This window comes from Trichechus manatus, unplaced genomic scaffold (assembly GCF_000243295.1).
Source record: "Trichechus manatus latirostris isolate Lorelei unplaced genomic scaffold, TriManLat1.0 scaffold00067, whole genome shotgun sequence".
In the NCBI taxonomy this organism is placed as follows: Eukaryota; Metazoa; Chordata; class Mammalia; order Sirenia; family Trichechidae; genus Trichechus; species Trichechus manatus.
This window is the reverse complement of record NW_004444003.1, coordinates 11,454,196-11,470,106: the sequence shown is the minus strand read 5'-3', so window position 1 is coordinate 11,470,106 and position 15,911 is coordinate 11,454,196. Positions and strand designations below refer to the sequence as shown.

The 15,911-nt window shown below is 37.9% G+C and overlaps 1 protein-coding gene across 1 annotated transcript in view; it reads right to left on the bottom strand.

The window, feature by feature from the left end:
• The window catches only part of SFMBT2 (Scm like with four mbt domains 2), a 276,850-nt gene that overhangs the window by 126,231 nt on the left and 134,708 nt on the right, over positions 1–15,911 (bottom strand). The window contains exons 5-7 of the mRNA XM_023734391.1: positions 10,703–10,791; positions 8,739–8,985; positions 551–648 (exon numbers count right to left, since the gene is read on the bottom strand). Of these exons, the coding sequence (XP_023590159.1) occupies positions 551–648; positions 8,739–8,985; positions 10,703–10,791 (434 nt within the window). The remainder of the gene's footprint in view (positions 1–550; positions 649–8,738; positions 8,986–10,702; positions 10,792–15,911) is intronic.

The following is a 15,911-nucleotide window of genomic DNA, read 5'->3' as shown; positions in this document are numbered from 1 at the left end:
GTACTACTGTTTCATGAGAAACTATTTGTTCTGTAAGCCTTCACCTGAAGTAAAATAAAAATTTTAAAAGAATCTGGAGATCCATTTCATTTGAGGGATGTTTTATAAGTCTTTCATCTTAGCATGAACACCTAGCAAAATGCCTAGTACTCAGCAAATGCTAAGTACAAGTTTCTTGAGCCATTAATAAAATTGAACCATCAATAAAAGTGTAATTTTCTATCATTTTTACCGAACTAATTGCAAGATTAGACTTACTATATTTTCTTTGATTCCTTTGGTAGGGGTAAAATGAGATTTCTATAGTGATGCGTTATGGAGAAAGACAGCAAGACTAAAAAAATCTTAATCAACTAGTAGCTTATAAAATGGGCAATTACAATGATTACAAACAATAGCAAGATAGCACAGATAAAATTTTAAACATTTAAAATTAAAACTGCACAACAGGGTAGCTTTTTAAACACGTGGGAATGATTTGATATACTAAACTATTTAAACAGTTTATTCTTGAAAACAGTAGATAAACTGCTATGAATCGACATCTTACCTTGAATACCTCCATTGGAAGAGGAGACTTTGCAGCATCAATAAGGGATTTTTCCAGAGCATGTTTCCATTCAGATGCCATCTTCAAAGAATAGATTTCTGTATCAACAGCAAACCATACATGAGTTTAAGAACCAAAATTTTCTACTGGGTCATTCCTGAATTTTATCTTCCCAGGCTTTCATAATAAATCAGCAGGCTCAGCAACCATAAGAGTTCACACCAGGCCCACCATAAAAGGTCATCTGCTAAAGGGATTTTCTGAAATTAAATGGCAACCTGGGATCCTGCTATCAGAAATGAAGAATAAATTTAATAGGGCTCTTCTTCAGGGAACATTAGTATACATTTCACTGGTATTCTGTAAGTAATTTAATGGTATTAATCATATTAGCAAAACCTTCAGTAATCCATTGCCCCAAATTCCACATTACCACCTAGGAAGTAATATCCACTGATGAAGAACTTACTATCTGATAAATTTCTAAACTAGCAAAGACTCTTGTCTGGCATATACAGTTATTACGGCATATTTTTCACTAAACCTCTAAGCTCTCATGTGCTAAAAATAGCCCAAGTAAGTCATAAAATTTTTAAAAGGTAAATTAAAATTTACCAAGCAAGTTTAATATTTACACTTGAAATGTTGCTAACACACCACATGTTGCCTATATTTTTCCCCAGGTAGAGGGGAGGGAGGGATTTACGAATGGAGGTTTCACTGCCTGAATGCAAATTTAAAAGAAAAATTGTTGAGCACTGTTTTTTACCTATTGCTGAAACTGCAGGAGAATTTTATGTCCTGATCTCAACAGATTTAAGACCTTATCAAAACAGGATTTGCAGAAGCACTCACTGGAAGTAGATATGTTTATACGTTCACTATATCAACCCAAGCTACTTCAGACAGACAGTTAAGGTATGAATATGAATTTAAGCACAGTTAAAAGGCAACATTAAACCTTTGGGGCTATGTTTTTAATTTCTTGCACGTCTGCTTTTTAGCATGGAGCCATATATTTTGATCCTTATAACTTCTGAACTCACCTTGAGAATTAAGCCCCTAGTAGGAGATATGTTTTTGCGGTTTTTTTAGTCTCTTCAGGCCATTAATGAGCCCTGGTGGCACAGTGGTTAAACACTCGGCTGCTAATCAAAAGGTCGGCAGTTCAAACCCACCAGCCGCTCCAAGGGAAAAAGACTTGGTGATCTGCTCCCATAAAGATTTCAAAAACCAAACAAAACCCGTTGTCGTGAAGTTGATTCCAACTCATAGGGCTAGAAAACCTTATGGGGCATTTCTACTCTGTCCTATGGGGTCGCTATGAGTCAGAATTAACTCCACCGCACACAACAATAACAAGATGTGGCCGGAACTAGCCAAGTGATCAATGCACTGCCCACTGTCGTTTCAGTTACACAAAGAGACAAAGAAACATGAACGGTTATTAGTAACAAAATGTCCTCTACTTGTGTATATTGTCTATAACCCTTTATAGCACTTCATTTATTCTCTTCTCCCTTTGGGGAATTTTTTCCCCCAATTTGGTATTTCTATGTCAGAACAGAAGCCCTGGTGGCAAAGTGGTTAAGAGCTAACTAAGGCTGCTACCCAAAAGGATGGCAGTTCAAATCTACCAGCTGCTCCTTGGACGGCACACAACAACAACATGCCAGAACAAAACAGAATGGGATTCTTCTTAATAGTATGTCATATATTTTGAGGCATATACCAAAACCAAAGTCGCTGCCGTCAAGTTGATTTTGACTCATAGCGACTCTGCAGGGAAGAGTAGAACTGCCCCATAGGGTTGCCAAGGAGTGGCTGGTGGCTTCGAACTACAGATTTTTTGGTTAGCTGCTGAGCTCTTAACCACTGCACCACCAGGGCTCCTCTGAGGCACATACCAAAACTAAAAAGCGACCCTATACAACAGTGTACAACTGTCCCATAGGGTTTCCAAGGAGTGGCTGGTTGATTCGAACTTTTGGTTAGGAGCAAAATGCTTAACCACTATGCCACCAGGACTCCTTGAGGCACACAGTAGGGGCTAAATACAAACACTTATGCAAAAAAGGAAAGTCTCTTCTTACCTCTACAAGTGAGGGAAGGGGGCCCTAAGGAAGAAATTGCTTATAACTAGGTCCCACAAAGTAGGAAATGGGACCAGTTCACAGAGCTTTGTATTCCATGGGCGTGAGAAGGATACCCTGGAATGCATTAATGGTTCAGCTCTGGGGAGAAATCCTAGGTAAGGGTGAGGCAATTTAGAGGACTCTTGGAAGCAAAGCCCAGAGGGCACCAACTGCAGCAGTTCCCAAGGGGCTCAGGAGAGAACACCAAACAAGAGGCTAGACTTCCTGACTGACATGAACAAACTCACTTCTCCGGACATCTAGGAGGAGGCAGACAAGGACTTCAACCGTGATGTGGTAGTAAAAGGAGAACAGACTCATGAAAAAGGATGGAATTTCCAAAGCCAAGACCAAAGGAAGGTCTGAAGACATAACGGGAGAGAAAAAGGGGAAAAAGTCTACCTAGCTGGTACCCTTAATTCCCTCACTCTGTAATCATAATTAAATTACACCCTTGAATGTGGTATCTGGGTGGGAGAGGGAGCTCCTAAGACAAAGAAGTGAATAAAAGAGTGGTTTTAAAAAATTCCTCAAGGCCAAATCAGTCGCCTGCGAGTCAATTCCAACTCATGGCAACCTCCTATGTGCAGAGCTACATTTCATAAAGTTTTCGAAGCTTGACTGTTCAGAAGCAACTCCCCAGGCTTTTCTTCCAAAGTGCCTCTGGGTGTGCTCGAACCACCAACCCTTCAGTTAGTAGATGAGTGCTTAACCAACTGTGCCACCCGGGGACTCCTACTCAAGGCCAGTAGCAATGAAAACCCAACATGGCCAGAGTTAAGCTCAAACTACCCTAACCCAGTGAGATGACGTGCAGACCCCACCAGGGAGTCTCACAGCCCTTTCTGACCCCTACTACTGGCAGAGTAGGACTGGACCAGCCAAGTCATCCCCAGAGAGCTGACTCCTCAGCCCACATGACACCATGTCTCTCTTATCATACTAGAGATAAATGGAATAAGAAGCCTAGTTCCAGGTGCTTTTTTCTTTGTCTTCTTTATAAGGATATTACATTCTAAAATGGAATTTAACCTCAAGGCAAGGCATACTTCTTTTCTTAAAAGGTGAAAATTAACTGCAGTTTTGTCAGTATGCTCAACCACCTGCAAAAGCTAAACATCTAATGGTTGCAATAAACAAAGAACAATATTCCTTGTGTGCATTTCATTAGACAGAGGCACGTTGGTTACACGGGCAAGTATATGGACAATAAATAGCACCATTAAAAGAACATAAAATATTTTTTTAAATGATCGTGTTGCAGGTTATTTAATAGAGTGCATCATGTCAATTTGTTTGTGGGAAAGTAATAAGCAATTAAAATGTGTCTTGATTCATCTCTACCTAGAAGCCTACATGAAAATGAGGCTATGTCCCTTTGTAGTATCTGGCAGGCTGTTTCACAGTAAGTGCTACACGAAACAGAAGCGCATAAAATAATAATCTTTAGGTCTCAGACTACACGAAGGCCTCGGGGGTGAAGCCTTTCTTTCACAGCCTCCCCGCCATCACCACTCCCTCTTTCTCTAGAGACCCTAAGAGGACCGAGTAGAACTGCCCCATAGGGTTTCCAAGGAGCGGCTGGTGGATGCCAACTGCTGACCTTTTCTGGTTAGCAGCTGTAGCTCTTAACCACTGTGCCGCCAGGGCTCCCTAGGTTTCTTACCAGTGAGGAAATACTAATCTATGGTTTTTAAGATCTAGTTAACATTGGAAAGCAACAACCTTTTCTGAACTAAGGAGGAGGAGGCCTTTAAGTTAGATTCAAAATCTTCCTAATTCCAGGAACTATCTGAAAACAAGACAAAAAGGTTGAGAGAAGATTTGAAAGAAAAAAAATTTTTTTTTTATATCTAGAAATAGGTACAAAAATCTCAAAAAGTTTCACCTCTTTGGCTTCTACAAAAACATACAAAAGTTTATCTTGCTTTCTAAAACTCTAGAAATATGAAAGCAGGTGGGCTTCTCAAAATGACCCCTGGTCTAAATGATCTACTTAAACAACTTCTTAGAAAATCAAAGTATAACCACAATACTTGTGAATACTTGGAAAATGCCAATCACTTGATATACCTTTTACTAGTCAGCAGCCCAGCAAATGTATAATCATCCCATTTTACAGACAAGGAAACTGGGGCTCAAAATAGTACAGTAACTTGCCAGGGGCTCTGTAGCTAGTGACAGAAGTGCAGAACTTGGAAGCTGACTGCAACCCATGCTCTTTCTAATATCCCAGGCTTCTCAAGCTGGATTCACATGTGGGCCCCTTTTAAAGGAGCAAAAATTCTCATGGACTTAAAATGTAATCTTAAATGTCCAGGAGTCATCCTTGGTGCCAAACTAGAGATCAGACTGACAAAGAATATCTCTATTTTCTCTGCCTCTGTTTTAAAAAGTTCACCTAACATAATAGGGGTACAGGAAATAATATAGCCCTAGACATTTTAGAGGGTGTCTTCACTCTGGGTACTCGCCCTCCCAATTGGCTCCCAAAGCCCTTGTCAATTACATGGCTTCCTAAAGGTGAGCCAGACTTGTCAGTTCCGCCCTTCTCTGCAGACATACCCGACTTTCTATTCAGTCAATTCATTCAGCAAATATTTACTGAGTGCCTACTATGTGCCAGGCACTGTTCTAGGCGCTGGATACAGGGAAGTGAATAAAACAAGTATTTTAGTTAGGGAGGATAGTAAAGTCCTCTCTGTGGAGGTGACATCTGAGCAAAGATCTGAATGAAGTGAGGGAATATGACATGCCAGTATCTGGAAGAATGGTGTTCCAAAAGAGAAGACGAGCTTAATAAGTTCATGCAACACACTGTGTCAGAAAATAAATAGATGAGTGGGGTTAGGATTAGGGCTATATGACTGGAGAAGTGGCTATTGGCCTAATCACAATTTGCTTTCTGCTCAGCACTAAAGAAAAGGTGCAACCAGGATTTCCAGTCCTCTTCTGACAAAGCCTGAATCAGTATGGCTCTTAGGAAGTTGCTGCCCCGTCCCTAAGTATCTGTCATTTTACCATTTCTATCTCCCTACCCACTTCTTTGGAGCTCTGGTGGCACAGTGGTTAAGAGCTATGGCTGCTAACCAAACGGTCAGCAGTTCGAATCCACCAGCTGCTCCTTGGAAACTCTACGGGACAGTTCTACTCTGTCCTATAGGGTCTCTGAGTTGGAATCGACTCGACGACAATGGGACCCACTTCTTCACTGAAACTGGGCTCTACCTACACCTTCAGGAAATACGTGTCACCTTAACAGCTTTGTGTGCAATGTGAGGTAACTACTTTCACTCTTTCCTATCCCTTCCGCCCCAAGCAAGAAAATACTATATCCTCTAATCCAGGTGAGAAATTGAAAAGCTGTGCTCATACTTAACTAAAAACAATGACTATGTTTCTCACAGGCGGACAGCATAAACTCCAGTACCTTTTCATGGAGTTTTGAAGACTGTCTTCCTGACTACTTCCCATTACAGTAAAACCTGCGAAAGCAGGAACCTGTGTAAGGTGGAAACTTGTCAGAGAAGGAAATCTCAAATATTTTCCACTAAAACGAGCAACCGAAAAGTGGTGAGACTGCAGCCTGCCAAGGGTGGAAAGCTTGTGAGATTCAAAAAAACAAAGCAGTCCCATTGAGTTCTGGCTCTCACAGGTTTCACTAAGCCTCTGTTTGTATTTGTTGGTGTTGTTGTTAGGTGCTGTCGAGTCAATTCTGACTCACAGTGACCTCACATGACAGAGTAGAGCTGTTCCATAGGGTTTTCTAGGCTGTAGTATTTACAGAAGCAGGTTGCCAGGTCTTTCTCCTGCCGAGCTCCTGGGTGGGCTCGAACCGCCAACCTTTTAGTTCACAGCCAAGCACTTGACCACTGTGCTACCAGGGCTCCTTAACAGTTGAGAAATACTATGGTCTCTAAAAAGTCAAAAGGATAAGTAAAACTAAAGGAAGAATTATAATTATTTTTAACAGTGGTGGTGACACTGGGGGTGTACAGCAGAGGGGACACTGAAAGTGGGGAGAAACTGGCAGGACTTACCCTCAAATCATAGCCATGGCATCGACTGTCTCCCCTCCACCACGATCCTTCGACTCTACTACTCACTACCAGTGAATACTGAATACTTTTCATTTATTTAATGGTGTTTGGGAATAAAAAAAAATTAGCCTAATATTTTATATCCAAGTCTGCAATTTTATTCCCACCTATATTTCAGTAGCTACACTATTGTAAGTACCTACTATACTTTACAACCTAAAAGCCACATTTTGAGTGTCCTTTTGCCTTTCATTTTCTTCTTCCCATATACAACATTTCTTGCTAACACTTTAAATGTTGGGAAAATAACTTTCTGATGATGAATACCTTTTCCAAAGTCTTTAAGGACTCCCATGAACTCTTCAGTGAAAATGGACAACTCATGTCCAGAAAATTACTAAGACAAGTAAGCACAATTTATGCTTAAATTATAAAGACATCAAATTATCTAAAAGAAGAAACTGAGCTCCCATACGTAAATATTTCCTAAGTTTCTACAGAGAAACTTCCATTCTTGCTTTTGAGTGTGAGTCTCATGATTTCACAGTAAAGAAATGTTACAGAGTACCTAAGAAACTAATCCTTTGCTTGGCTATAAATTCTTACACCAGCAAGTATATGCTTCTCTGAAATTTTACAAAGCAATTAGATACTAAGTTGAGATTTATACCCCAACTTTCTGCACAAAGAAAGTTGTTCCTGCGAGGTTATGAATTCCAAGGCAAAGCCGAACTTAGGTCCTTTCTCACAACACTGACAAGCCCTTTGTTTGTCATCATAGTCCAAAATCACTCAAGGCATAAATGGATTTCTTGGCTGCTTTTCAAACATTAACAACAATAATACTAATAAAATACCATGTTACACGTCTCTCCTCCTCTCAAACTGAATACAAATGCAAACACACGGCATACAGAACCAGAAGTTTTTTCAATCAAAGCCCTGGCGACAGGAAACTATAACTCCTCAGCTTCGTGTACTCAAGGCCAGCATCAGCAACTAATCTGGGAGGAAAATCCTCTGGCAATTTTAATAAAACAAAAAGCCTGGTCTTTACTCCAAATATACCTGTAAAGTTGACCAGAATGAAGATCTACAATTTCTGGAAAAAATGAGTATTTCTTCCTTGGCATCTTGAATTCTGAAAGAATGCAAGATTTTTGTTGGCTTCCCATCAAAAGGTTGATAAGACCAGTAAGAAGCAGTAGGGGGATGGGGTGGAGTGGGGATAGGACCTGGGAATCTGAATTGCAGCACATCCCCCTATGAGCTAGGCAACCTTGGGCAAGTAGCTTAACTCTGTTTTCATTTTTCTACCAAACAACCAGCAGTTTTGTGGAATCAAAATAAATGATGTAACATGTAAAATCACCTGGCACATAATAAACAATCAAAACTGATCATTTTGTAAATACTGAGATCTTTGCCCAGTTAGGTATGCCAGATAGCATAATGCACTCTTCTATCCAATTAACCCTATAGTTATTTGACAGTACATTTGAAGCTAAATGAAATCTATGATGTGCCAGGAAATGAATTATCCTTTTTTTTTTTTTTTGGGCTATTTACTGGTCAGAACACATATGAGGATAAGTATTTGGTTTCGATGTTCGAATAGATGGGAGGGAGGGAGAAAAGAAGGAAGGTGGGATGGACGGGTGGATGGATCTTTTGAAATATACTTGTTTAAGACTATGAAAATCCCTATAGCAAAAATGGAGAATATTCCCAAATCCCAATCTACTGTATCTTTAATTCCTGAACCAGGAATTCCAAAGGAACTAGTTCAACTTTCCCACAGCCTTCAACACTAGTTTCTCTGCTTAAAACACTACTGATTGACATGTTAGATTTTATTCTCTATAGAAAGTATTCTGAAGTTAAAATACTTCATATTCACATACTCAGATATCAAAGATAATACAGAGCTAATAAACTTTCCAGAAACACACGCAGGAAAATATTACATCTTTTGCTAAAATACTTTAGAGTAGCAAAAGCTTCAACCCTTACCTGAGGGTGGGTCCATTCTGTGTTTATTCTCTTGACACCAACCAACTGGTCGAAGTCTGTAATCCAAGTAAAACAACCACTGGTCATAGGATTCAGTGTCCTCCAATCCCACATAGCGAAGTCGTAATCTTCCTCCAACATTTTCAATCACACTAACTATCCAGTACTGAAAAGGGTTCTGAGAATCCTGAAGTTCTATTAAGGAATCAACTGTAATGAGGTCTATAGGGCCTTTCCCTCGCAGAGGCTGTTTAAACAGAAGCAAAACTCCTTATTTTAAACTTTATTTTAAGGTTCTCATGGAAACAGATGACAGCAGAAGATAATATTTTTTCACACTATCATCCAAGCTATTGGCAAACAGTCTGGTGTTTCCCTCCACCCCCATCTTTTAACAGCCATTACCCCCCTCCCCTTCCCTTCCTCCCACACACACTTCCATTTTACCCAATTCTGTATCAACAACAAAAATCACACATAAATAGAAAATAACAGTTTGTGCTAATTTCTCACCAAACAACAAACTGCATTTGTTAGAAATTAGTATGTTTTTAAGAATTCTACCCAAATTTCCCCAGGGCTAGAAAACATGTAGTGGCAAAAAGTCTACTTTCCCAATAGATATATCTAAAATGGGGCTATAAGATTATGTCATGACTCTTCAATAGACATTTATTTTAAGATGATCACTGCTCTAATAACCAAGGCTCTCTCATACTCCGATTATGTGAGTAGAGCATGCATATGTACAAATGACATGTCTAATACACATTCACAATCTGCTAAATTAGACTATTATGTAAAGTTACTTCTATATTTATCCTCATGGTTAGCAGGTTTAGAGAATATGTAATTACTGCCCCATCTAAGAAAACTTTTTAGCATATGTTAGCATACGAAAAGGGTGTGCAACCAGTCTTGTAGGCAAATATGTTAAAAAAATTTTTTTAACTAATACAGTAAAACAATTTTCCATTTGTAAGGGTAAACAATCATCATTTTGATTTGTTAACCAAACAATAAAAATAGTAGGCATTAAGGTTCAATAAACAAATGCAGCAGGCAAAACCTTCATAAAACCCAGTTAACTGCATTAGACAGTAGTACTCTGAAGTACTGAAGTACTATATATATACACACACACATACATATATGCATTTATAAGAGAAGGAAAGGTTAAACTCAACAGAATAATGATATAGTCAAAATCCAATACTGTACTCCTTGTTATTTGTTTGTTTTTCCTTTTTAGGGGCACTCTTAAACCAGATTTGGCAATTCAATAATTATTTCTGACACAGTACATTTCTCTTCTTGTTCTACTACATATAGTAAATATAAAAACATTTTATCATAGAATTATTTTCAAAAGAACCATCAAGATTTCAGATTTAACTATTTTTATTTCAGCACCTTAAAATCTACTTAAACACATTTAAATATGGCTAGTCATTTCTCCTCTTGTTTTTATAAAGTAGGCTAATTCAATTATTAGTTAACTCATGTATGTTCGAATCTTGGAGTTATCCATCTGAAATGGCATATTTAATGGAGCCATATATCACATTAATCCAAGAAACTATACCAGAGCACATATATGCTTAGTTGTCATCTGTACAAAACAGTTATTTTACAGGAGTTTATTTACACTGACTAACACAGGACCAAGGCTTAAATTTATAGACTAGTGGAAAAACATCCTAACATATTATTATTTTAAACTGCATTCACATGGAAGCAAGTTTTCCATTTACTAATTGTACCACAGGTGAACATTCTTCAATGTTGTTACAATCAGTAACCTAAGTAAATCAGGAATGAACAGGTAATTAAGCTGTTTGGATATGAACATCTGTGTGTTCCCATGTTATCTGGAGAAGGATATATGCAAAAATGCTGCTAGGTTTGAGCTCATGTAACTGTGCTGCTTCAGACATATATAGCTGTATAACAATAATACATACACCTTCCAGTAAGTTGGCGGGTGCTGTCCGTGAACCAGTCAAATCACGTATGAGAAATTCTGTCCAGTCTGTGTACTTCTCTTTGATTGCTGATGAGACAAAGGAGAAAAAGCATACTTCAACACATCAACAAAATATCTAATAAATTTAAAATCACAGCACTTTTCTATATGTATGTGATATTCCAATTTTTGTTCTTTTTTTAATTCTAAGCACGGTGCTGAAGTATCAACATTGAGGCAATGAATCTATCAACAAGTAAGGACTTAACACCTACCATGTGCCTAGATTTTGCTGTGCATCAGGGAGATTAAAAAAAGGATATATGACCTATTCAGAAACTTGCTTTTTATGAACAATTATTAAAAACAAAAACAGAAGATATTATAAAACATATCATTAAAGAGGTTCCAAGAAGAAAGAGGTCAATAGGAAAACCAGGAAAAGTTTTCCAGGTAGGAAAATAAAACCAGATCCTGAATTCTATAAAAAGTTTATACAGGTGGAGAAGACGGAGAAGGGATTTTCAGACTGGGGGGAAAGCATACACTAATGAGCATGATGCTGTGAGGGAGGAAATGGAGAAAACTGGTACAATCATCAGCCAAACTAAAGCACAGTTTGAGCTGTGGAACACTGGGAAGTAACGTTAAGTGGTAGAAATAAAAATACAGGCAGCCCAGAAAGTCAACATAGAATTTTAATAAGCAGGAAATTCCTGCACAAACCCATCAGGTTACAGTAGAAACTTTTGAATAGAATAGAGTCTAAAAGCGAGGTAACTAAGTAAGAAGCTTCTGCAAGAATCTAAGTACAAAGCATTAGGGCCCAAAGTAGGGGTGATAGCGGTGTGAACAAAGAAGGAATGTATCTGACACAACTTTTGAAAAAGAAATATCAGACCTTGGATGCCAACTTCTACAAGTGATTAGAATCCAAAATCCAAAAACAGTGTGATTTCTTGGCTTATCTCCCAAGTTACGGATCTCCAAAGACTCCACCAGGTTATACCATCATCCCTCAGAGGCTCTTGCCTTCCAAGAGTACCACAGGCTTTGCAAAATTAGCAAAAGTGAGGACAGAATATTTGCCCCAGATTCCCATCAACCCACACTGTGACTCTGACCTTCACGTCATATGAAGCTCCAGCAGGCAGGTGAGCACCCCTAGAAAACACCCAAAACTTAGCCTTTATTAAAGGTGTAAGACTCAAGTGACTTGCATACTGTTTAGGTTCTTCAAAGGCATAATGCAGTTATTTCTGGCTCAAACTTAAAGTCCATGGGGTTATTACAAAAGGGAAAAACACACTTATGGAGTGAAGCAGATCTGGGTTCCACAGTAGGTAGTGCTATCACTGGCTGTATGTCTGAGTGATTTACTCAATTTCTCTTATACACTGTTCCCTCATTGGTAAAATGGTGCTAACAACACTTTCCCTACAAGGGTGCAATATGGATTAAAGAACAGAAATAATATTATAATAGTACCGGACACACTGAGCACTTGACAAATATTAAATTATTACTATTCCCACAAATTCCAGATTGAAACTTCCAACAAACTTTTTGGCCAATGAGAAAGGGGAACAGCAGCACTACCTGCTATTTCAATCATTAACCTGCAAATGAATCAATATCCTCCCAACCTCCCAATAATTATCATAAGACCAAGAGAAAAATCAAAAAAGGATGCAAATCATGCAAGCAAGGTTGGAATGCTCAACTTTCAATTTAAAACAATGTCCTACCCCCTACTCTACTTATAACAAAGGGCAACTTACCATTCATCCTCATTTACTACTAGATTTCTTTTCTCAAATAAAATATCATCCTCCTTACTTTACACATACATACTCATATGGAAACATATATTTGTGGCAAAAATTGTGTTCTTTTCCATCATTAGCAAATCCTGTTACAATGACTTCAACCATTTTTAAATCAGCCCTACTGCATGCCTAAAGTGACTGAGAAGATGAAAAACAATGGCATGCGAGATAAATCAATTACAATGTGTATTCATCTTATGCTTCACAAAGACCTTCCCCTTATTTTTTAGCTTTTGGAGCTTCTAATAATGCTATGAGGTGACTGTTCTTAACTGACTTTTATACAAGTTCACAGAGAAAACAAGTGCCAGAGCCGATCTCAAATTCAAGTATTCAGATTTCAATCTTACATGGACTCCTTCCCCTAAGTCTATGACTCTCTAAAAGCTTTTACAAACAGATAAATCAATAATTTAAATTGCAGGCATGATAGACATAATAACTGTTGAAACGAAAGTTTAAAGAATAGAACAAAATACACAACAGTACTCAACATATATCCATTCCATATTTTGAAATGAAATTTCAGTATTGTAAAAGAAGACAATCAGCACACACTTAAGTGACAGATGGCCCTATGCTTGACAGAATCTATGTCTATATCCACTATGAGAAGAAAATTCAGTTTGCCACTTATAGTTTGTTTCTAACATGCACACAATCCAAGATAACATGTATGGAAAAATTTTAAAAATACGCAGGCACTCTATGAAGACCTTGTACAATACTTAAATTGTCTGAGTCATAGCAAAAGAACCCTAGAGAAGGCTCTGAAATTTACATCTTGTCTCCAACTTTCCATTAATATGTTTCCGCACAAGACTGATTCAAGCTTTAGGTGCCACAGAATATATAGCCAAATTATTCTCTATGGAAAATGTATCTTAGCTATAAAAGTACACAGACCTTCTTAGGTTAAAAAACAGAAAGAAAGAAATCATTCTCACGTATTTTGATAATTTTAGAAGAAAAACTGTTTCAGGTCAACATTTAGTTTTTAAAACTCTAAACTTTCAAATGTACAACAAATGTATTACAACAAATATTGTCATAAATTAAAAACTACATGGAACAGATTTACAATTCCTAGTCTATGGACTTATTTTAACCAATATTCAATTCTGTTAAATCCTAGTACAATAAAAGTTGCCTGATAATTCCTTAGAGTTTATTGCAACAGAAGCTAATCTTCATTGTTCCATTTGTTCACTTAACCTTTTAACTACAAATATAAAAACTATTTACTACAGAAACACATCTCTCTTAGACTCAAAATCAGAGCAGTATAGAAAGAACGTAAGAATAATCTCCAGCAAATGTAAACCAATTCCTTGCCCTATGGTCATCATCTTTAGTAAGATCCACACACTAAATGTCAGAAAACTCACAACCTGCTATGCACCTAACTACAACATCAAATGTAAACTTCTGTGGGAGAAAAGAAATGATAAAATAATTCACAATTCTGGTGGAGGATAGTTTATTCACATCGTGGATGAGGGTGGCCATTTTCCCACATTTTTAATTTACAGAGGGAAAATCCTACAAGTCCATAAACATAAAATCTTATCAACTGATTTAGGAAATTAATATTATTAGAATCATATATTCCTCTCCTTGAGCATACGAATGTGACCCAGCTGGAGCTGGGCTTACAAGGACTCACAAGGACACATCAGCTGAGCCCTGAGGTATAAAGACAATAGCTAAAATAATCTGGGAAAATATCTTTTAGGGAAACTTTCACATAAAGCTCATCAAACACAACACAAAAGACATTCCAGTCTTATCTTTTTCTATTAGCATTTAGTGAATAGAAATTTGTTGGACCAATGAAGACCTTCCTGACTCTCCTTACTGAAACCTGTACCAAAGACTGTTAAGAAAGACAATTCAAAATGTAGGATCACAGTTTCCAGTCAATCTGAAAAGGCTAAGCTTTCAATGGTTTCACCCATTTGTAACGTTAATATATAATTAATATAGAATTATCTTAGATTGTGTATATATATTAATATATAATGTTGGCTCTGTAACTGGTCTCGGGACTCAGGCAGACATGGCTGTGGCAGCATGCTTGTCCGTTTTCCCATTCTTGCCTATTCTTTGATATTTCCTTGGACTCTGGCAGACACGGCTCTGGCAACATGGTTGTCCGTTTCCCACTTTTGCCATTTTGAAATATGCCGAATAAAACTTTCTTTTTGCTTTACTAGACTTTGTGATGTTTTTCCCCTATAACACAACTCAAGATCTATTTATAGTCTTCTCATGAACATTTTTTTCAAAATTCTGTTCTGTTACAATATTATGTAAACATTCACCTACACCTTTTTAAAAATCTGAGTTGCATTCCAATTATGCCCCATTTGGGGGAGGAACCCACATCTCACTGAAGAAAGTAATCACACACATAAGTTTCAGAAACAGAAACACAGACACATAAACACTTTTTGTAAGGACATTTAGAGATAGCCCTAAAAATCCACAAAAGCTTTATTAGGATTAGAACATTATTTGTGAAAAAAAGGTCCCAAATAAAAGGCAGAATACAGTCACACTGAGAAAACATCAACGATGTTGGATTTCAAGCCCCGTCGGGCATATGTAAACATACATGGTCCAATGATTTGTCACTTCTCAAAAATGGAGTCTTCTGTGAAGAACGGTCTGAAGGTACAAAGCACTCCATCAGAGCTGACCACTCGGGCAGCTCCTTAACAACGAGCCCTGTGCTGGGGTCAAATGATGAACCATGTCAGCCCACGCCCCTAAACTCTCCTTCCCATGTTGCCAAGTCCAACAGCCAGGGCCACTAAGAAGACCAGCTGCTTCATGCACCTCAATTCATTTGAAAGATGAGGAAAATAAGTACAACAAACAGAAAGGCTATTTTCAGGCATATTCTAGGTAAAAGAAAAGGTGTTTTAGTCATATTCCCATGTTCTAGAGTATAAACATGCAGATGATGTTTATTGTTGTTGTTGTTATTGCTCTTTCTGGGCAATTTTCTCGACTCACTTTTAACCAACCCTTCCCTGAAATTATTTTGCCGTCATATTTTAATTTACAATGGTTCATTCTTGTTCTTTGGTTGTTCCTTTCTTACAGAATTTTTTTTTTTTTTTGGTGTTGTTTAACAGATGCAATTTTCAAAATTTCTCATTTATGGTAATTAGAGGGTTCCCCCCCCCCACTTTTTTATTCCCTGGCTCCTCTCTGATTCCTGGGGGTTGTTTTATTGTTTACTCCTTCTTTCTCTATGATGTCAGAGGTTTTCTTAAAGTGTCCAGTGATCTTGATCAAGTATCATTCTTAGACTTAAGATATCAGAAAACCTAGAGGTGAGAACCGTGTACTGGAGCAGAGATTTTTTAC